General features: G+C 40.0%; 1 protein-coding gene and 1 long non-coding RNA gene across 4 annotated transcripts; both read left to right on the forward strand.

The window, feature by feature from the left end:
* The first annotated feature begins 7,321 nt into the window (after window positions 1–7,321).
* Window positions 7,322–12,796, forward strand: LOC307268204. The gene is made up of 5 exons (XR_013845442.1): window positions 7,322–7,506; window positions 10,717–10,882; window positions 11,016–12,266; window positions 12,351–12,490; window positions 12,623–12,796. It is a non-coding gene; the product is annotated as an uncharacterized lncRNA (long non-coding RNA).
* A 1,313-nt stretch (window positions 12,797–14,109) lies between these two features.
* Window positions 14,110–22,743, forward strand: LOC307268202 (HMG domain-containing protein 3-like). 3 transcript variants are annotated; one of them, XR_013845440.1, is made up of 12 exons: window positions 14,110–14,215; window positions 14,313–14,509; window positions 14,733–14,874; window positions 14,964–15,614; window positions 15,763–15,820; window positions 15,957–16,029; window positions 16,213–16,366; window positions 16,465–16,572; window positions 16,936–17,064; window positions 17,288–17,508; window positions 21,188–21,300; window positions 22,552–22,743. XR_013845440.1 is itself a non-coding variant. In XM_080050748.1 (10 exons), exons 1-9 carry the CDS (start codon window positions 14,119–14,121, stop codon window positions 17,043–17,045), a joined length of 1,590 nt encoding a protein of 529 aa, XP_079906874.1. In that variant the 5' UTR covers window positions 14,110–14,118; the 3' UTR covers window positions 17,046–17,064; window positions 17,288–18,131. The 3 variants fall into 3 exon arrangements, 2 of the variants coding, with proteins under 2 accessions (XP_079906874.1, XP_079906875.1); XM_080050748.1 differs by lacking the exons at window positions 21,188–21,300; window positions 22,552–22,743 and having other exon boundaries at window positions 17,288–18,131; XM_080050749.1 differs by lacking the exons at window positions 16,213–16,366; window positions 17,288–17,508; window positions 21,188–21,300; window positions 22,552–22,743 and having other exon boundaries at window positions 16,936–16,953.
* The last annotated feature ends 1,267 nt before the right edge of the window (window positions 22,744–24,010 follow it).

The raw sequence follows: 24,010 nt of genomic DNA on the forward strand, positions 1-24,010 counted from the left end.
CATGCGACCATGTTAGCAGTTGAAGGACGTGTGTTTAACATTAACCACGGCGGCCTGATGTCCCGTAAAAATCACCAAATAAAAGGAACGCCGTATAATCTAGCTGATCATAAGGTCCGTTGCTCAATCCAAACCCCCGCGCTTCATTTTGCAGAGTGTATGAGTCTATTTCTGCCCAGGAGAAGTTGTACAATGGGAAAGCTAGGCTAGGCTAAGTAAGGGATAAAGTATAGCGAACGGGTCACTTGCTAGAAATAAAGTCCGACAAGCTGAAGCAGGAGCTCTTGCTCTAGGTTCTTATGCAACTAAAACGTAGTTCAGTACGCCAGTAAATAGGAACGACCAAGGAACGGTGGAATAGTCTGCTCGCCCCGCTAGACTGTCTGCTTCAGCTGACTGAAGGCTCGGGCTCAGCTGTTAGCCACAGAGCTACTGTTTTGCTAACACAACTCAAGACTCGCACACTCTACAAATAATAATTCTAATCGGCCGATATGTTTAACAAGAGTTCCATCTAGCTAACAAAGCATTATCCCCCAACATAAATAACACAATTCATGGAGAAAATGACTGCGGAACGTTTACATTGCGGGCTGCAGCCTGAAGTTACTGTCTTAATATGCGGCCAAACGTACTCACATCGTCTTGACTGGATTCCGCCGCCGCTATTATTATCCTAAGTCTGAGCGTATATCCACACTTTATTTCTGCCTACAGTAACGTGACTTCACACACTGTGTGTATGTTTATGTCTGTCTCACAAAGAGACTCGCTCACAACCAACCTGTCACACAAACACACACACACACACACACACACACACACACACACACACAGACAGACACAGAGGTGAAGCAGTGAGCAGCGGAGTGATTTTTGTCAGTTTGGCTAACAGTCCCAGAGATGTTGGACTCAGCGCGTAGCGAGATCAACTGGCACATCGTGGGGACAGTAAAATACGGCCCTCTTACTGCAAGCTCCAGCACGTCTGCTCTCAATTCACCGGCCAGTATTGTTGTTGTAAAGCAGCTGACCGGCTCGGCGCTAAATGTTTACGTCACACCTGACGCTGTTTACAAGCACCTCTTTCATTCCTGAGCGCTGTGTAAAAGGGGCTACTGATGCGCCAGCAGGCCGGCGTTGCTTGGTTCTGTGTAAATAACACAGAAGCAAAGCCGGCATTTTGGAGTGATGTTGTTCCGTCAATATGCCGCAATCTCTGTGTAAAAGGGGCTAGAGATGTAATGTAGCCATTTTCTACATGTATTCAGAGCACAGGCCTCATTACACATTTAACCCTGTTAAAAAAAAAACATGCAGACTTACCTCCTACATACTACTTCGGGAAGCAGCAAATGGGTGTGTGTGGGGGGGGGGGGGGGGGTTTGGGCAGCAGCAACTGTAGGAAAATGTGGCAACAACTGTGGATTAGTTGAAAAGTCAAATGAAATCAGTTTTTCTTAATATAGCAATATCAGCCATTTGCCTCAGCAGGCTTCACAGTCCGTAAACAACAATATGACTGTTGTGGTCACAGCAGCCCGCTGTGTGTTCCTCGTCTGTATCTGCCACTCCCCCTGTCTGTCTCACTTCACACCTGGTCCTCATCTGCAATCACGCTCACCTGGTCTTCACCTCCAATCAACTCCCCTTCATAACCCGTGGATTCCTTGCTGTTGGCGCCGGATCGTCCTATGCGCTACCGTGGTAACTATAACGTACCTGGCTCCAGTTTACTGTCCCTCGCTCTCGCTTACTCGTCTCTCGTTTCTTGTTGCCTGTAGCTGTTGACCACAACCTAACTTTTGTTTTTCCTCTGCCTGCAGTATCCGGACCACTCTCTCCAGCTTCCCGGCTTTGGTCTCCCCCTGGCTCCCTCACCCACTACCTGCTTCCCCTCACCATATATATAATAAACCTTTTTTTATATAATCCTACTTCGTCTCTGTCTGCTCTTGGGTCCAGCATCGTAACCATAACAATGACAGACACCCCCTGCCCTTAGACCTTTAGCTCATCTGAGGAAAAACTCCCTGCAAAATAGATGTCACTTGTACAGAACGAAAATACTTATAACAGACAGCTGCTTCTGAAACTGAAAAACAGTGTGCATTTACAGAAGCAACATGTAAATAAATAGCAACAATGGGCAAAGCAAGAAATGGTAGGTTAACTGTCACAACAGCTAATAAGGCAGCAACCTAACTACAGTGAATTAAAGCAGGGCTTGTGTGTTGGAGACATACAGTATCTCACAAAAGTGAGTACACCCCTCACATTTCTTCAAATATTTCATTATATCTTTCCATGCGACAACACTGAATAAATTACACTTTGATACAATGTCAAGTAGTCAGTGTACAGCTTGTATAACAGTGTAAATTTACTGTCCCCTCAAAATAACTCGACACACAGCCATTAATGTCTAAACTGTTGGCAACAAAAGTGAGTACACCCCTAAGAAAAAATGTCCAAATTGGGCCCAAAGTGTCAATATTTAGTTTAGCCATCATTATTTTCTAGCACTACCTTAACCCTCATGGGCATGTAGTTCACTAGAGCTTCACAGGTTGCAACTGGAACCCTCTTCTACCCATTCATGACGACATCAAGGAGCTGGTGGATATTAGAGTCCTTGCGCTCCTCCATCTCCCGTTTGAGGATGCCCCAAAGATGCTCAATAGGGTTTAAGACTGGAGACATGCTTGGCCAGTCCATAACCTTTACCCTCAGCTTCTTTAGCAAGCCAGTGGTCGTTCGGAGGGGTGTTTGGGGTCGTTATCATGTTGCAGTACTGCCCTGCGGCCCAGTTTATGAAGGGAGGGGATCATGCTCTGCTTCAGTATGTCACAGTACATGTTAGAATTCAATGAACTGTAGATCCCCAGTGCTGGCAGCACTCATGCAGCCCCAGACCATGACACTCCAACCACCATGCTTGACTCTAGGCAAGACACACTTGTCTTTGTACTCCTCACCTGTTTGCCGCTCCACACTCTTAACACCATCTGAACCAAATAAATGTATTTTGGTCTCATCAGACCACAGGACATGGTTACAGTAATCCATGTCCGTAGTCTGTTTGTCTTCAGCAAACTTTTTGTGGGGTTTCTTGTGCATCATCTTTAGAATAGGCTTCCTTCTGGGATGACAGCCATGCAGACTAGTATGATGCAGAGTGCGGCGTATGGTCTGAGCACTGACATGTTGACCCCCCACCCCTTCAAGCCCTTCAGCAATGCTGGCAGCACTCATACGTCTATTTTCCAAAGCCAACCTCTGTGTACAACGCTGACCACGTGCACTCAACCTTCGTAAACTGGGCCGCAGGGTGGTATTGCAACATGATAACGACCCCAAACACACCTCCAAGACGACCAGTGGCTTGCTAAAAAAGCTGAGGGTAAAGGTTATGGCCTGGCCAAGCATGTCTCCAGACCTAAACCCTATTGAGCATCTTTGGGGCATCCTCAAACAGAAGGTGGAGGAGCGCAAGGTCTTTAATATCCACCAGCTCTGTGATGCTGTCATAAATGGGTGGAAGAGGGTTCCAGTTGCAACCTGTGAAGCTCTAGTGAATTACATGCCCAAGAGGGTTAAGGCAGTGCTGGAAAATAATGGTGGCCACACAAAATATTTACACTTTGGGCCCAATTTGTAATTTTTTTCTAAGGGGTGTACTCACTTTTGTTGCCAGCAGTTTAGACATTAATGGCTGTGTGTCGAGTTATTTTGAGGGGACAGTAAATTTACACTGTTATACAAGCTGTACACTGACTACTTTACATTGTATCAAAGTGTCATTTATTCAGTGTTGTCCCATGGAAAGATATAAAGAAAAATGTGAAGAAATGTGAGGGGTGTACTCACTTTTGTGAGATACTGTAGATAGTATATTGGAGACGGAAATGGGGGGAGTTCAAAGCAGTATTGCTGTAGGCCAGGAGTGAGACAGAAGTAATAGGCTACAAATGGCCGACGCTGAAGGAGGACAGTCATTTAAAATATAGAAGAAATACAAATCACCGACTCTTTAACAAATTAAACATTCCTGGGCAGCGGGGGAGTGTGACTTTCCCACTTTAAAGGAGCAGTGTGTAATATGACATCATCAAGAAAGTTCTACAAAGTTCTAGAATGCAACGCTCCCTGGGTAACCCCACCCCTTTAGAATAATAACAGAAGCTACAGTGGCCTTCAAGGACAAGAACAATTCTACATTTTAAACAATGCATCTCATGACATTCCAACTATGACACTTTCAAGATGGCGGCACTAGGCCTTGGTCCAAAATATGCAGAAATATGGACATATATGAGACCCTTTCTAAGGGAAAAAAAATAATTCAAAACATTTTTTTCAGCTATTATGGATATTATAATTACTTTCTACAAAATCTGCTAGGAAATAAAACCCAAAATTCTACACACTGCAGGTTTAAAAAATTAAACAGTTTTGGGGAGCGGGGAGTGTGGGGGAGGGGGCATATAACGCGCCCTCCCCTACAACAGGATAATACTAATATGACCGAGGAGAGTCATTTTAAAATAAATAAAAAGTTGAGCAGCAAAGTGTAGCCTATAGCCAGCTCTTACCTGAGACAGTGCAGTGACTGGGCCGTTACCTTGCTTCTTCTGAGCGGCAGCTGCGTATACAGCGGCAGGTGAGGGAAGCCGGCAGGTAGAAGTTGTGTCACGGGTCGCCCCGATGCATTTGCCGAGTCCCCCTCCCCCCATATGCGCACTGCGCCCCCCGCGCATTTGCCGAGTCCCAATACCCCCCCCCCACACACACACACACACACACATATACATTTGCGCACATGCGCACTGCGCCCCCCTGACCCCCGCGCATTGAGTAAGTCTTGCAAGTCCTACCGACACGGCTGCTATTATAGTAATAAGATGCTCATCATTTTCAACTCATATTTTTCCGGCCTCATTTTGGATAATTTCCATTAACTAGGTCTAGGCCTAGAAGTCAGTGCATCTGCACTGACTTCTAGGCCTAGACCTGGTTTTTATTTGTGTATTCCTTTTTCCCTTTTTTTTGTGGACACATTATTTGAAGAAATGAATTCATGAGAAAGAACTGTAAATGTTCATACTGATCTGTAGCTGCTTAGTAATCTTCGTTAGCTTATTTCACTTTTTTTCTTCTTAAATTATAATTTATTTTTTCTCTTTCTTGTTTTACTCTACTTTCATTTTTATCTTGTTTCCACTTTTCTTTACTCACTAAATGTTTCTTTGTGGTCATGTCAGAAACTGATAAATAAAACGTTTTTAAAGTAAAGAAAAACCATGCAAACCCCAGTTCACCTCTCAATGCACTTTGCATTCCCATGAAATGTTTCTACATGTAGAATTACTCAGTCAGTAATCAAGATTGATCCAAGACCTGTTCTGTCAGTGCATGAATAGATAATCCATGGCTTTAGTTTCATGCTTCATGGGAACAGGTGTGGGAGAATTTCCGTTGTATTTTCAAACTCATCGTTGTTTGTTTAGCTTCAAGTGGTTACTGATGACACCAAACTAATGAAAACACATAGGTGACACTAAGCATTCACCACACCCACGCTTATTCAACCTTGCACAATAAATGATTTCTATTGCGAAATGTTTTACTCTGTATTGGATGCAGTTAGAATAACTGAGATCAGCCCGGATGCTACATCCATTTTATATTCAGTCTATGAATCTCAAACATGAATGCCGTTCAAACTAATAGTCGTGCATCCCTCACTGCTGCTCCACTGTGACGAGTCACGTTTTCACTGCTCTTGATAAATCAATCAAATGCCATTTCTCTCATTAGAGCAGATTCTGCCAAGAGGGTCACTGCATGTTAACACTAACAGTCATCCTATGTTAATAAAGGTTCAGTAAGTGGAATGGTCAGTTTAGAAAAACGGGACGGGTGGCAACACTATGACTGAGAGATCGGCTTTATGAAACGCGCACATTATGTAAGTGATCACTGTATGAATAAAGAGCGATTTAACACTTATATTAACATAAATAAATCACTTACTTCACCTTTAAACAAGGATTTTTTTTACAAGCTGTTGCACTCTGAGTTAACCTTCAACTCATATTTTACTTGATAAAATAAAGACAATAAATGCACTCCTATGTGTTGTAGTGTTTTACAGTATCTGCAGCTATTAAAGGTGCAGTGTGTAATATGACATCATCAAGAAAGTTCTACAAAGTTCTAGAATGCAACGCTCCCTGGGTAACCCCAACCCTTTCGAATAATAACAGAAGCTACAGTGGCCTTCAAGGACAAGAACAATTCTAAATTTTAAACAATGCACCTGATGACATTCCAACTATGACACTTTCAAGATGGCGGCACTAGGCCTTGGTCCAAAATATGCAGAAATATGGACATATATGAGACCCTTTCTAAGGGAAAAAAAATAATTCAAAACATTTTTTTCAGCTATTATGCACTAAATTAAATGTACTTATGGATATTATAATTACTTTCTACAAAATCTGCCAGGAAGTAAAACCCAAAATTCTACACACTGCAGGTTTAATATGATGCTCTTCATTTTCAACTCATATTTTTCCGGCCTCATTTTGGATAATTTCCATTAACTTGGTCTAGGCCTGGAAGTCAGTGCATCTGCACTGACTTCTAGGCCTAGACCAAGTTTTTATTTGTGTATTCCTTTTTCCCTTTTTTTGTGGACATATTATTTGAAGAAATGAATTCATGAGAAAGAACTGTAAATGTTCATACTGATCTGTAGCTGCTTAGTAATCTTCGTTTGCTTATTTCACTTTTTAATTTTTTTTAAATTATCATTTATTTTTTCTCTTTCTTTTTTTACTTTCATTCTTCTCTTGTTTCCACTTTTCTTTACTCACTAAATGTTTGTTTGTGTTCATGTCAGAAACTGATAAATAAAACGTTTTTAAAGTAAAGAAAAACCATGCAAACCCCAGTTCACCTCTCAAAGCACTTTGCATTCCCATGAAATGTTACATGAAGAAATGCTCAGACAGTAATCAATCAATATAGTTTACTGCTTCAGTAATAAGCTACTGAACATAAAAAGGTGATTTATGGCTTTAGCTTCAACCGTAGGAACACTTCATAGGAACACGGTTGTGGGTGATTTTCCGTTGTATTTTCAAACTCGTAATTATAAACTTGTTTTAGCTTCAAGCGGTTACTGAGAACACCCAACCAATGAAAACACTTAGGTGACACTAAGCATCCTACACACCCACGCTTATTAAACCTGGCACAAGAATTGATTTCTATTGCGAAATGTTTTACTCTGTATTGGATGCAGTTAGAATAACTGAGATCAGCCCAGTCTATGATTCTCAAACATGAATGCATCCCTCACCAAGAGAGTCTGGCTGCAGACCTCCACCCACAGAAACCTCCACCAGCAGACCGGAAATTGTACAAATTTAACCAGAGAAGAAGTTAAAGAACGGATTACAACTTTCTTTATATGTCCATGGATTACAAGCAAGTGTGAGTACTGAAAGAGAATACGTTTTATTTGTTTGATCTAAAATAAAATGTATTATTTAACTAGATCGGAACATTGTATGAAATTAGTTTGATAGGCCACCAAGTCTCACTCTTTGGTGAGACACACGCAAATCAAGCCGTTCACACTCTCACACGCCACCTCAAATTTCTCACGCGGAGAAATGAATCCCCAAAATAACATTTGTTTTGCTGGACTTTTATTTAAAATTTCTTATTTTGAAAAGCTAACAGACATGAGTGCCGTGACTTCCTCTTTCTGAACGCGCATTAACGTTATGCTTTGATGTGCACTGTGCATTCGAAGCGAGGCGAGCATGGACATATAAAGGAGGCGAGCCCCCCTTTATAATGTATATGGAGCCCCCTACCCGCACCCTCTCTTCCGAGGTGTGTGTTGATAGCAGGGCCGCTGCTACACTTTTGGGTGCCCTAAGCAGAAATTGTCAGTGATGCCCCCCCCCACCCCACCCCCCCCAAAAAAAATAAAAAAACCCAGAAGCTCGCGTCCGCAGGGCGCGAGCGAAATTTTTTTGCCCTTGCAAGATCTCTGCGACTGCTTTTTGGCACATTTGCCAGCATTTACTAACAGAAAGAACAGCTTAACTTGTGAAAAAACTGCCTTTGCAAAGGAATTGAGTGATAGGATCATAGACTGATTATGAGATAATGGGCCCCTGGGCTTACACTCTTAAAGGGCCCCCCACTTGTCCCTATCCAGTCAGGTACACTGAATTTTCTACACGGATACATACAATTAATGGCAAAAACATATTAAGGAAGTCAGTGTTTCCCACAGGATTTTGGGGTATTGTTGGAGGGACCCTGTACCTTGTTGGGGGGTGGGTGGAATTTTTTTTACCTTTTTAAAGTAAAATGCATCAATCTGGTGCACTTTGTGAGGAAATTTTAGAGACTAGAGAGATATCAAATCCTGAGATGCAGAAGGAACATTATTTTTCAGATTTTTCTTAAACAGGCAGCACTCTTTACTCTGCAACTGTAAAAACAGTAGATTGGTCTGCAGACCCATGTTCTATGATGGAGGGGCCCATTTCAACAGATAAAGGGTGGATATGAACAATTTAGAATTCACACATATAAAGTTTATTTGTGTATGTGTGAGGGGGCCTTCAACCCCCTTAGACAGAGCTACTAATGCTGTTGTTTTTAACTTGCTTTTGTATTTCTCCCCTACTAGTTGAGGGGCCCATGATGATTTCTATCTTGTTACATTTTAATGAGTATTTATATTTAGGCTATTCCTTATTGGACCCTGTTATTGACATCAGTGACTGAGATCTTTGACTATGCAACATGAAAAGTTACTATCAGTATCTCTGGCTAAGGGCCCCCCTGAGCCCTTGGGCCCCTGGGCCTGTGCCCGGTGTGCCTGTGCAGTAATCCACCCCTGGATAGGTTACACAATTAAGAAAAAACAACGATGGGCCTGTTCATAACTAATTTATATATTTTTTATAATGTAATGATTATCATGAACTTTACAAAAAAATAAACTATTTTGGGGGGCCCCCGGACCATCTCTTTTTCCTTTTTAATTAAAAAAAAAAAAAAAAAAATATATATAATTTTTTTTTTTTTGGGGTGCCCCCCCCAGGAACTTGGTGCCCTACGCAGTCTGCGTACTCTGCGTATAGGGAGCGGCGGCCCTGGTTGATAGCCTGCCAAGTTACCGCTGATAAGAATTGTGTCCCCGCCGGCCGGTGAGCGCGCGTGCATCAAACATATTAACCCTTCAATCTCACTCAAGTAAATTCAGAAGATCTTTGGATCGTTTTGTATATTGTTTTTGGTTTAGTTTGAAAATTAGGTTTGTAAAGTAGCCTAACAAATGGCTCATCCGCCAATACAAATGTTTTTATTCTTCTGTGTAATGAACTGTAGCCTATGTATTGCACATTTATAGCACTTTTGATAACACAAATCAAGGTAGCCTAAGAGGAGGGACCAAGTAACCCAGATGTTTTATTTTAGCCTAGTAGTTTGCATTGGTGTAGAACTGTTCCCTAATTTTTTTCTTCTTTGAATAAAGCCTAATGCTGCTAGTAAAATACCATACTCAATAGTAGACATGATATAGAATAATTACCTTTATTACAGTTTAACCAAATGTTTTAACAATAGGCTACAGGAGATATTTTAAAGCACTACACATGCATTGTAGGCTATTCAATAACATTTGTGTCAGCGAAACCGTGAATGTTCTCTTTTACTTTACATAAAAATGAATGCAGAAAAGGCAGACATTGCTTCATGAAAATTCACCAGATTGCAGGAAATTAAGTGTTTAATGCTCAAAATTTTCTGGGGGGGGACCCCCAGACCCCCACTTATAATATGTCCACACCCAATGTTTAATTAAAACCTGTTCTACGACTTTGCAATTCATGAATTCATTTATTTTAATAAGATTTTTGATGTTTTATCACATTTTCCAATTGTCTTTTATTTCTGATTCATTATGAACAATATGTAAACTTGCAGGACACTAGCTAGGAAATGGGTTGTATAACTTTAATAAAACAAACAACATATATATATATATATATATATATATATATATATATATATATATATATATATATATATATATATATATATATATATATATGTATATATATATATGTATATATATATATATATATATGTATATATATATATATATATATGTATATATATATATATATGTATATATATATATGTATATATATATATATATGTATATATATATATATATATATATATATATATATATATATATATATATATATATATATATGTATGGGGGCAGTGCATTTAGTAGTCGGATGGCCGTGGGGAAGAAGCTGTGCAAATGTCTGGTTTTAAGCGTCTTTATTGACCGCAACCTCCTGCCTGAGGGGAGCGGGGCAAAGAGACCGTGGCCTGGGTGTGCGGGGTCAGCCATGATCTTCCTGGCCCTCCCCAGAGCCCTGCTGTTAAACAGTGGGACAATATTTGCTGCACTAATAATACATAATAATAAATAATGTTTTTCTATTGTTCAGCCTGTTACATGTAGACCACTACCTCTACTGAACCCTGAACCGGCCTGTAAATAGTACGCTGTGCTGTGGGAATTTCTTTTTGCTTTGACATTAATTTTTTCTACAATTTAAACATCAATTGTAACTTTTTTTCTGTCTTTTGTAGATGCATCACTCGATTTTTAACGTTGATTCAAAGCCAGAGGTCAAACGCTGCACAACTTGCTGCCATCTCTTTCACTGCCCCCTATGCCCAACATTTAAACCAACCGGAAACACGAAGCTTCAGTGCCACCTGGAATCACACATAAGACATTCCATTACATTTAAAGGTAATATATTTATGTGTGTAGAAAGCATGTAAGAATGTAAGTGTATATGTCTGTATACAATATGTGTGTGTGTGTGTGTGTGTGTGTGTCACTGACTTATTTCCCCTCTATCTTTTGCCTAAATTGATCTTAGATAAAAAGATATGCAGGTGCAACCTCAGCTGCAGAGATGGGGGGCATTATCATTGCCCCCTATGTGGCAAAACAATCATAAGAAAGTCGGATATGGATCAACACCTGAAGTCCTGCACAAACAAGCAAGACAGTCCATCCACCTCAACTGCCGTCCATACCTCCAACCAAAACCCCATCACAGTCAGGACAGCCACGACCTCTCCAGCACCGACTGCTCCTTCTCCCCAACATTCAATTGTTGTTTCTTCCTCTGCTGCCTCTGCTGCCCAGAATAGTCCAAAATGTTTGAAAAAGGCAAAATGTCCACATTGTAATTTGACTTTCTACAAGAAAAACATAGGGAAACATATCCAGAGGACTCACAGCGAAAAACAAAAGGACATAACAGTACACGACCATTTAAATTGTGTCTGTGTAGATGCCACAAATGACATTTCTGCTGTACAAAGAGCACGGCATGGCTTCTCTGTGCCTGTACACGTACAAAACAAAACCTGGGGTCATTTTCATAAAGCGCAGTGTGAGTTGGAGGAATGTATCCAATATCACTTAATGGCAGTGAGAAGTGGACTAACATCTAGGCATTGCGAACACATCCGGTCACTGCAGTACTGCAAGGATACAGCTCAAGAGGAACATCTGCAAGAACAAGTCCTATCCGAAATGATCAAATTGCATTTTGTTGGCGATGCAAAAAAGGCAACATGCCTAAAAAGGCAAAGAAAGGCTCAGGCGTGTCACGTGCCTCTGTGTGTAGAAGTAGCAATTGAAGACACCCAAAAGCAGTTGTGTTTCTCTGTGCATGAGCCTACTGTGAAATACTACAGTCGCCTTGGGAGGATCATGGTAACCTTCAATCCACAAGAGAACACGTGGCATTGTCCTTGTGCCAAACCAAGGGTCTCTTGTGTGCATAAAAACATCAGCAAATGGCATTTATTCCAAAATCACCGGTCCTTTTTTAAAACAGAGACAGAGACAGCCTCAACACCTCATCAGCACCAGGGCACTGTCTACCCACCTTTGGATGCAGAATTAAAGCGGCTTGTGAACTACATCCACACATTCAAAAAGCTTCCAGCAGACCTTCCAGCTGACCTGGTGAAGCCTAAGGCCTTGACCGATTATCTGACAGAGTTGCATCCAACAGAGACGATCTGTACCTTCTGTCCAGGGTCAGTTAATCTTGAGAAGTCAGCGGTAATAACCAGAAATGCCAAGATAATCACCATGAATGGTGTGATTAAGAGTAAGTTATTGTTTTACTTATTTTTATGATAGTTTGCCATTTTTGAACATGACACCTAATTAGTTACTAATTTTCTTTTTCCAGATGTTTCAACCTATTTCCGCAGATGTCCACAGTGCAAAATGTCCTACAGGTATCAAGAGTGGTCACATGGAATGCATAACTTTGATGACCATGCAATATTGAGCCTGGAATTATGCCTTTTTTTAAGACACAACTTGCAGGTAGGTGCAATGGAATATTTAGGCTGAGGAAAAATGCTCAAATATATTGTGTTTGTTTGTTAAGAACTTATTTGTTCATCTAGAAAATGCAATGTTTAACATTTTTATTTTTTACTGTTATATCTCTTTCAGAACCACGTCGCTGTGTCCAAGGTCATAAACTCCCTCGAAAGCCTTAGGAATGAAACATTCCCTGCTAGAGACACCATCCTCCATGGCTACTACCACTTCGAGGCATTAATGAATCACGACTATTCATTTTCCTGTGTGTGCTGTGGCTACCACCCGCCAATAGTTGTGATGGACCTTCACAGAAAAGGCGTCTTCAACCTACCTGGTTAGCTACAATGTCTAGTTTGGTTTTAGAGTATTTAAATGTGCATACACACACACACACACACACACACACACACACACACACACACACATATATATATATATCACACATATATAGGGGAAGGTGGGGTGATTTGTGCGTTTTGGAAGTTGCAAAACCCCTTGTTTCTAGAAAACCGTGGAAGAAATTGGAAATGTGACCACATATTTAAGAAGAGCCATCCATTTGACTCATCCTGTAAAGAAGGGAGACACAAGGAATAAGATATAAGCACATTTAAGCTCAAAAAACTGTGTTTTGCCTTTCAAAGTAAAATGTCCATGATCAAGGTTTTTTGATTATTGTGTCTGAACAATTATAGACACGTTTGAAAACATTTGACACATGTTTTAGTGCTTTGGTATGCTACACTTTGAGTCTATATAGTTAGCACAATGTCAACCCTAAATTGCTGCATCATGCCTATTATCCAAAATTCTGGGGATGGGGTGATTTGTGCGCAAGGGCCTGGGTGAGTTATAAGTAAGTAAGTAAGTAAAATGTATTTATAAAAGCACATTTATGACAGTTTGCACTGTCCAAAGTGCTGTACATAGTGCATTCAGTAGGTAAACAATGAAGGTACAATAACAATAACCAAAATAAAAGACGTAAAGCCCATACATCCACATAAACACAGATAGTAGTGCAGAGGTAAGATAGTTAATGGGGAGGAAACACCAGGGTGTACATATGGGTTTTGAGCCTTGATTTAAAGGCAGAAATGTAGGGGGAATCACATTTGTCAGGTGGCAGTTGGTTCCACAAGCACGGAGCAACTAGTGCAAAGTACATTTCTGAGAGTTGTGCCAGTGGCATGGCTGTATACGCTGGTCACCAAAAGAAAGTGATTGTCTACAGTAGCTCAGAAGAGAGTGACATCTCAATTCCACTTAACGACACCACTGATGAGAGTTCAGATGGCCAGAAAGATGATGATGGTGACTTTGTCATTGTGACACAATGACGCACAAATCACCCCACGTAGTGGGGTGATTTGTGCGTCAAGACAACTTTTTTTCCGAAAGCTATATTTCTTAAACAGTTTATTCCAGATCCAAAGTTTTTATTGCCAGGGATGCACAACATCCTGAACTATATGTACATATTTGAGTTGGAGACATAACTGTCAAGGCCTCACTTTAAAATCACTTTGAGTAAAAAGTTGCACAAATCACCCCACCTTCCCCTATAGTATAGTGTGTACATATGTGTGTTAACGAATACATTTCATTTCCTACTAGTGACTGACATGCAAGAAGCCTCTGAAGACTTCACTGGTGACGTGAACATTGAAGAGTTCTGGGATTCTGTACAACTGGAGATGATTGCACGTGGATTTTCCAAAAGTATTAACATGCTTTCAAATGTCTCCTAATTTGTAAAAACATTAATTTGATGATTTAACAAACGCATCATTAATGTGTTTGGTTTGTTATCTCCCAGGTCGAGGAGCAAAAAACACCTTTGCTGTTCGTCCTAGTTTTGAGCGCTGGGCCCCATGGATTGGGAAGAATACACGCAAATCTGAGACAGTGTTAAACACAGAGTTTGAAAAACGTTCATCTTCAAAGTCCTCCACTGAAGCAGAAGTCAGTATGGTGTCTGAGGACCGGCTTGTTGATGAACTCATGAAGCAGAAGGTAAAGCTGTATGTCTGGATTGTTCTTAAATCTTTATCTCTACATAACTTATTCAAAAATGACAATATTTTAATGTGAGTTTTGTAGAAACGTTGTCAGTAGTTTATATAATAAAATCAAAATGCCTCAAAATAGTAAAACAAGAGACACCGAACATTAGATGTGGTCTCTTAATTTAAAGACAGAACCTTCTTCATTTTTTCATTCTCTGTATTTATAAAAGGTTTCAACAGTGCGCAAGCTGTGTAAGGCCTGCAATTTGGATTGGAATGGATCGCGGATGGATCTTGTTGTCAGACTGAGGGAGGAAATGAAGACACGTCATTCATATGATAAAATATTCCAGAAAATCTGGGGAGCATCTGGTAATGGACATCACACCTGGAGCATCAGAACTTTGAGAGTAATTATTTGTATATTTTATAATAACTTTGTTTTTCAACGTTTGTTATAGGTGGGTGGTCAGTGATCCTGTGCCCTCATGGTGTGGTTTACAGTTTGAAGTTTAACCTAAGGGCAGAGTCTCCAAGAGATTATGCAGATCTCCTTTTGTCTTGGATGCATCTGCCAAATGTGTCTGTGTACAATTCTGCTCGGGGCTTGGCAACTCATGGCAACCTCCGATCCCCAACCTCACTGCCTTTCCAACCACATGAAGGGAGACTGGCTGCATCTACCCCAGAGAACATCACAGCAGCACAGCAGACAACACTCAGTGTCTCTCTACCATGGCTGACTGAAAAGTTACCAAGTCCTGATGAAGATGGCCATCCTGTCACTGGCTCCTCAGACCACTATGTGTTATATGACAGATTCCACCAGGCAAACACAAACAATCCACAGGAAGTCTTAAGAAGGATCAATCTGGTCCCTGAACTGCAGGGTTCTTTAACTCAGGTGTCTGAGCAGCTTTTTTCTACCATGCAGAAAAATAACTACTTTCTGAACAACATGGCACCATCAACACACATCTTTTTGATGAGAAACCTTGTGCACCACAAAAACAGAAACACCAATGCAAAACTTTTGGAGAAGCAGCTAGAGAGAGGACTATCACACCATGTGCAGGAAATCTCTCTAAACAGCTGTGGACAAGCAGTTCTTGGTAAATATGAGGTCGAAGAAATGTATTTTGCTTCCATTTATCATTTGTAAAACTGCTTTTAATTGAATAATTATTATAATTATGATAATCCTTATAAAGCATTAACTAACTGTCATCCCACCACCACCGACCACCACTGTTGACGTAGCTCCTACAATCCACGTAGAAGCTTCTGGCATGAGTGAAGCTCCAGTGGAACACCAAAGGTATGGGTTATAGGAACAGAAAAGGTGCTGTAGTTTGTAATGTCAACAATAATAGTTTCTATTGTAAAAGTTGAGGATTTTCATGTGTTACATGAGAAGCATCTTGCTGATGTCACCCTTTGACATTTCTACGTAGGAAGAGAAGACGGATAGAGTCCATGACGCATGGAAGAGAGCAGGGGCAGGACTTGGCAACCTGTATTGAGCAGGTATTTTATTTATTAATCATTTATTTTAGATTTTGTTTGTTTGCATGTGTTTCTATTTCTGGGAATTCAATATTTATCAAATACATTCAGTGCTCATGCTTTCAGTATTTCTATTAATGCTCTTTGGCTTTATACTAACTGTCTTCCAATAGAACATTTAAAATAAAATCTTATTTGTTTCAGTTGCCATCTTGCCTGTTGGAAAGCATTTTTGCAGAGGTGGTCCTCCAGGATGGGGACAAAGCTTTGTTAACTCTGTCCCTGGTGTGTTCCCACTTCAAAGCAGTAGTGGAAAAGGACGCATTCAGGAGAAAAGTGCATTTTCTGTGGCTTGACAGTGAGATAACAAATATGGTTGTAGCTATACAGTTATGGTTATAAACTGCATGTTTTCCATGTTAAATACATTTGATAGATCATCTTTGTCTTCAACAGGTTTCAACTGGACAAAGTTTTCTGCTCATTACAGGAAAGACTTCTACAAAATGTACACTCTAGATACCTGCAGAGAGTGCCGGAAGACTTACAAGAACTGCATACCAGGTATAAAAATGGTGCATGGAAATGTAATGAGTACTTCTTTCAGTTATTGCTACCTAAAGATGGCAGTGGAAACTAAGAGAACTTGTTTGTTTTAAAACTTTTGATAGCAGTTGTTGCAAAGACTGTATTGTGTTGACCAAGTACTGGAAAATAATTTATATTACCTTTAAAACTGACACAAGTAAACATTGCAATTACAAGTAATAAGACCCAAGAGACACAACAATATAACCTTACAGTGAGTATCTCTATGGGTAAAATACTGACCAGAGGACTTCTACACACCAAGGATTTCTTCAATGTGTTAATCCATAGAAAATAAAAGTGGACCCTCCAACAAGGACTGTTTTTATTTACCGACAGGCTATGCAGGAAAGGGGAAAAGAGGGAAGCTGCAGGGCATCTACTCAGAGGGCTCTCACACTGGCTTCTGTTCGCACTACTGCCAGCTCAGTGCAGGGTTCTCCGAATAAATGGCCCATGGCTTGATGGGTGAGCATTTATTTATTTTTATTTGTGATTTTATTTAGTTGAAAAGTTTCCAGGATGCTGTGAATGTTGTGTCCATGTTTATGCCACATCAGGCTTTGGCTACACAACTAATACTTGTTAGTAGGATCAATTATCTATTGTTTTTTGTCTTCCCAAGGAATTTGTTGACAAAGTATAGAATATATCACTAGATTTATCCTTTCATGACTCCTATCCATTGCAGACACTCCACAAACCCAGGATCTGGTGGACACCATCTACTGGGTGTTACCGTGTTATCGTGGAAACAACAGGCATTCTGGGGTGGAGAGAATCAGGAAGCACAAAGTGAAAACTGTGAAAGTGTGAACAGAGATACATGGGTGTTTCTGCAACTATGGTCACTTTTGACTCTCCCAAATTTAAAAAAATCGACTTCTATGAATTTGAATTTTAACCATCAGGGTCAGTAATATATATAAACAGGTACACAGCATTGCATATAGTCGTTAAGAATTTAATCTGGAAACATGTTTATTTTGTTATTGTTTTCATCACTTGTTCTTATGTGTTTGTTTCTCAATGTTGTTTCATACATGTTTCCTTTTTTCATTTTTATAACATTAAGACATTTGAATTAGTTTTCAAAAAGCTTTGTGCATAGTTGTAATTACTGATCAAATAAAATAATAATTTGTCTCTACCGCAACACCTTTTGCTAATATTGCAGATTCATGGCAGCTATCAAGGTCTGCTATGTTAGCTTTGCCTCTTGGCAACTAATATACATGAATACTACAGTAATATTAAATTATTTTTCAAATGTAGTCCGAAATACACAGTTTCTAAGCTGTATGGTAAGGACACACAATTAATACTTCCAAAGAAAAGATGATCTTTACTTTGTTATTCTGGATTTTGAGGGTCACTAGTGTGGGTGGCACAGCATGTCAAACATGTGCTCACTTACTTACTTCTGTTTCTATAGGAACTAGATTTGTTCGGCTTTGAAAAAAAATGTCACTATGGTATTTGTTCAGCGTTGCGGTAAGGACTCAAATGTGTGGGACATTAAGATGAAGAAATCATATAAATAAGCAGTAAACAAAAATGATTATTTTAATATAAAGTAATATGTTTATTAAACAATTGCATTTGAAATAATGTCATATTTTAATTTAATTAACTCATTTTACGTATCTCAACATTGAGAACACAGTGTTACGGTCGAGGCAGACAGGCAGGCAAGCAGGACCCAAATGCAAGACGTTTCAAGTAAAGGTAATTTATTTTCCAAAAATGCAACTCCAAAAGGCAAAAAAGGAGGAGAGGGAGCAGTAATCAAACAGGAGGGAAACTTGACAGGAGATGGCACACAGTTGTGGGACATGAACAAGAGTGGTGTTTTTGGACCCATAAAATGATTAAATGCTTCATAAATTGCATTCAATCATATTTATTTGTGATATTTTTTAAGCCAAGGTGTATAATCACACTGTGTTTACATTGATCAAGCATCATATGACAGATTTTAACATAAATCCCAAATTTCACTGCTGGGACATACAAATGCCCTTAGTTGCAGAAACACCCACATAGCTTACAGCGATCGTGTTTATGTTTTGCCATCAGCAAATAACAACTGTGTCAATAAAATATTTAGCCGTTGGTTGAGTTTGATATAATATGTAAACAGTGTTGCCACAATTACTTTGAAAAAGTAATCCGATTACTGAATACTAGTCACTCCTTAAAATAGTAACTTAGTTACTTTACTGATTACTTGATGTTAAAAGTAACAAAGTTAGATTACAAGTTACTTTAAACGTTACTTTACAGGTTTTGAAACCCATATATCTCAATTTAAAACATGCACATATTAAGAATCATTGAAAATATATAAAATAAAGCTTGTAGGCTAGTAGCCTATAGGCATACTGTTTTCAAAATAATAAAAATTATGGTTTGAAAAAGGTAATAAAAAAAATCCTTTTTCCCCCCATGAAATTAAATGCATTCCTCCAAAGTGCAAAGGCAGCAGTCTTTAAACTTAATGTGCTTGGCCCTTCACTCTCATGCATTAATAATTTGACTTTTCTCTGCGATGTCTCATGTGTTGATAGACTGGGTGTGTGCGGCCACCGGTCGCCACGTGACTATACGTTTCCAAGTTTTAAACACTTCTATCTCTTCAACGTCACCGTACCCGAATCCTAAATATCCCCATAGCAGACGCCAGACGCTATATTTAATGGGGGGCGGGGGTGGGGGGGGGGGGGGGGGGGGCGTTTGTTTGGCGCCACAGTTCAGCTTAGACTCGGCCGTAATGCTGCTGCACACACACACACACACAGACGCACCCCACACACACGCTGCATGTCAGAGACGAGGGGCGCTACCGAAAAGACGAGAGGAGCAGTTGGAGCGTTTAGAGACACATGCGCGCACATTTATTTACATTAAATCGCAATCGCAGTCATTTGTGCAGTTAAGTAAAATGTTTCACTAAGGAAAATTACAGAAAAAGTAACGCACAGTGACTTTGATGAGTAACTTTAATCTGATTACTGGTTTGGAGATAGTAACGCGTTAGATTACTTGTTACTGAAAAAAGAGGTCCGATGCCAGTAACGCGTTACTAAGTTTCGGACGATGTTTACATTTAATTTTCCAGCCGTTTATTCAGAGATATTAATAAAAATATGCGCGCACGCATACGTGATAACGAGTAAAACGACCTCATATTGCATACATTTTGTATTCTGTGTGTTTAAATATTTTAAACATTTCATACCACGAAGATGCCAGATGAATAACCCAAGTAAATAATGATGATGGCTAAACTAAATGTCCTCTGGCTAAACGTTTAAAGGCGAGTTAGACCCCTGTTCAATTCAAAAAGGTTTTTAACTGAGCATACATTGTGTTTAGCCACCAAAAGCATCACTGTCTCTGAGCTTACTGCTGTCAGTCACTGCCTAACGTAACTTCAGGCTGCAGCACATAATACACATGATCGCCAGTCATATTCTCTGTGAAATTATTGATTTAGGGGATAATGCTTTGTTAGCTAGGTGGAGCTGTTGTTAAACATATTGGCGATTACATTTACTGTTTGTGCAGCGTGCGCAATGTTTTGGCTTTGTATCTTTCTAGCATAACAGTAGGTCTGTGGTAGCCTGGCATTCCCAGACCTGCCACTAGGCGCTGGCAAATTAAATTTGCTGCGCGTGTTGGTCTGGAGACGCTCCGTTGAAGCTTATCAAGACTACCAGAAATCTGGTATAACGTTTCAATTGGTTCTATCTAATATGGGCGCGCCAGAGCCCTTTATATGGTGCTCTGGGGAGGACGTAACCGGATGACGACAGTGACGTGCATGCGACGTCGAAGCCGTGATAGTAAACATCAAAGATGGCTGCGGATATGTTGTGTGAGTTTGAGACTGCTTTGGCCTCGACCCTTAACGAATTGGAAGACGGGACTCATAGCTTTCACTAGCAAGTAAGTGGAATGTTCTGTTTTGCCGACCGACAACGGCAAACGTTTAATTGAACAGTTTAACAGCTGTTCGCTAAACGAACGGGGCTTACGTCACTTGTGCATCGCTCTGATTGGTTGTAGTGCTATCCAACTGCGTGCAGTGGCATTTGAAATGCACGAGTAGGAGCCGCTGTGAGTACCAGATCTGCACGGGCTGCCAGATCTGCACGGGGTCCTAGATGCGTGATTATGACGCACTTCCTGTAAACGTTGTCTTTTAAGTGCGCATGCGCGTCACTCAGTAGCCGGTGTTTGGTGTTACTCTCCGCTCTTTAGGTAAGTATTAACGATCTCCTATGGTTTTCTAATCAAAGACTATGAATAATATTCTAATGTACAAAGATAAACCTTAGTCATACGCTTGTCAAATTACTGAAATTAAACATACGTTGTATAACATGACCGTTTGCTTTGATAAGATAATATGTGTGGCTTTAGATTGATGGCTAACGTGAGCTAATAAACGTTAGCGGGGGCTTTCATCAATATAGGATTAGTTTTGTAGGTGATAATTACCCTATCTCTATTACCAGGGAAATAATTTTTTTTCTGGCCTTAATTCCGAAAACTGTGTCTTTGTTTATTTCATTTATTTTCACAGAAATGGAAGCGTTATACACTGAAGTAAAGCATTACCTCACTCAAAAAAGTTACCACAGCCTAACAACAACAAGGCCAACATTAGGAAGCTCTCAAAGACCTACTTTCTGAAAGGTAAGTCACAGTGTGTCAAACGCAAATGCACATTTGAGCCAGTTTATCGGAAGTATTCTGTATTGGCACTATTACTGTGATTTTTTTCTTCCAAGTACTGCACAAAACATTTGCTTGTATTTAACCTTTATTTGTAACTTGGCAATTTCACTAGATTTCCTGAAGCTAATTGTTGTCATAATGTTACCTAACACAGATTATACATACACATTCATAAATGAAGTAGGGCTGCCCCCTAATAGTTGACTAAAACATTAGTCGATCAGAATTAGGTTATACGTCAGACCAGATTTCATTGGTTGCTTGGTCACAGAAAGAAAACTCTTTAGGAAAAATGAAATATAAACAGACTTGAAACTTTGTAACTGCTCTTTTTCAAAATAATTACTACTTAGCAGCAGCCCAGGTTACTGTGATAGAACCTGCGGGTTGGCTTGAGTGTTTAGGCCATGATTAATTGATTGATAGATTTAATTTTGTGTCGTGTTTAAAAATTATGCCCAGCCCACGGGCTAAATAGACACCATTATCAACACAAACAGCCCAGAAATGACATGCTTAACAATACTATGAGTCGAGTCGAGTTGAGCGGATACCATGCAGTGGAAAAGCTCCATAATACTAAAACAAATTAACCATCCTGAAGTCTCCAAGCTTTTGTAACAAAATAGACTTTAACATATACACATTGAAAGTAAACAACTATTCCATCATGTCATATTTAGTGCTCAAAAAACACATTAGGTGTTTTAAATTTCATTTGACAGTTTGAAGTAGATAATACGCCACTGGAGCACCCCCAAAACTTTTCAGGATTTTAAGGAAACATTTAATTAAAAAAAGGAATTTACAGCTCAGGATAGTAGGTATGAAATTTAAATTAATTCTCCACTTCTCCTAAATCACAAAGTCTGTTTTCCTTGGGTATGTTTTTAAATCTGACGACTTAGAGGGCCAAAAGAAGTATTCCGGTTCTTAAATGAGCAACCAACGATATCTGATTCCTTCCTCAAATTTGTAAAAGAACAAACAAATAAAACATGTAGACTCTGCAGACAAACATGAGGTATCATCTGAAATGTGTGACTAGACGAGCTTACATGCCCATTAGTATGATTGCTCTCACTTTAGAAAATCTAGATAATTAATACATTTTCAAATTCGCTATTTGGCTTATACAAGTGTTAGTGGGTAACTTGAACCCAGAAGCTATATTACTTGGTCTTTAATGTAATGTGTATTTCTTTATAGGTGTTTCCACTATATTGCAAAGATGACTTTGCATTGTCAGCGGCCTCAACTTCAGCCTTGCGGCCGACTTTGACGGAGCAGAAACAGGGCGTCAGTGCCCCTCCCCCCCCCCTTCCCGTCGAGAGGAGTGGACACTGGGCATCAGTGCCCCTCCCCCCCCCTTCCCGTCGAGAGGAGTGGACACTGGGCATCAGTGCCCCTCCCCCCCCCCTTCCCGTCGAGAGGAGTGGACACTGAGCATCAGTGCCCCTCCCCCCCCCCCTTCCCGTCGAGAGGAGTGGACACTGGGCATCAGTGCCCCTCCCCCCCCCTTCCCGTCGAGAGGAGTGGACACTGGGCATCAGTGCCCCTCCCCCCCCCCTTCCCGTCGAGAGGAGTGGACACTGGGCATCAGTGCCCCTCCCCCCCCCCCTTCCCGTCGAGAGGAGTTGACACTTGGCATCAGTGCCCCTCTCTCCCCCCCTTCCCGTCGAGAGGAGTGGACACTGAGCATCAGTGCCCCTCTCAGCATTAATATTTGTATATTTTATGTAATTCAAATCAGTTCTATTTTTGTAATATAAATATTTTCAAACTAATATTTTGCATAGGTGCTCTGCACAGTTTGGAAACCTTTTGATTTGCCAGACGTGTACTTGTTTTAATGTGGTTTTAGAAATTCCAAGTCTGAGTCTATGAATACACCAAGATTTCTGTCTTGGTGTGTGCGTTCTAACATAACAGCTGTGCACTGACTTTTAATTGTTCATCCCTTGCACCAAAGACCATTACTTCAGTTTTTTCATTGTTCAATTGAAGACAATTTTGGCACATCCGGTGATTGAAGTAGTTATCTAGCTGTTGATAAACAGCTTTTTCAATGATTTTGCTTAAAAATGGTAAGTTAGATATGGTTTGATGACTGTTGTTTTCAGAGCCTGTGGGAATACACCTGTGCGATATCGCCACTGCAGGCCACATGAATAAAAAAATATATAATCATATACAAATATGTCAGTGTGTGTGTCCGTGAACTATTCCCATTGAGAAATGTTCTGCAGAGACTCAGTGCAGTGCTGCAATACACTACAGAAGGTGGTATATGTGGTTGGATAAGAAAAATACAAATCAGATTAAACAAAATCTGCTGTATTTTTTTAAAAATTTTATTTAATGAAGGTTGAATGAATGAATCTATTTGTCAGTGCTGCAAGACACTACAAATGCTCCAGGGGCTGGAAATTGTACACCAGAGCCACACCTTTACATTTTTTAACTGATAAATATCATTATGAAACTCATTATACACATTGTTTTTCAGTGTGATGTAAAATAACAGTGAACCCAGGGGATGGTTGTTCTTTTAATAAAATATTATTTCTTAAAATACATGCTAGAGTACATTAAACTAAAATACTAATTTAATGTTTAAAGTATTATTAAATAAATGTTTAATTTAGCACTCAAACAGGGTTAAAAC

Source organism: Ammodytes marinus, assembly GCF_949987685.1.
Source record: "Ammodytes marinus genome assembly, chromosome: 22".
In the NCBI taxonomy this organism is placed as follows: domain Eukaryota; kingdom Metazoa; phylum Chordata; class Actinopteri; order Uranoscopiformes; family Ammodytidae; genus Ammodytes; species Ammodytes marinus.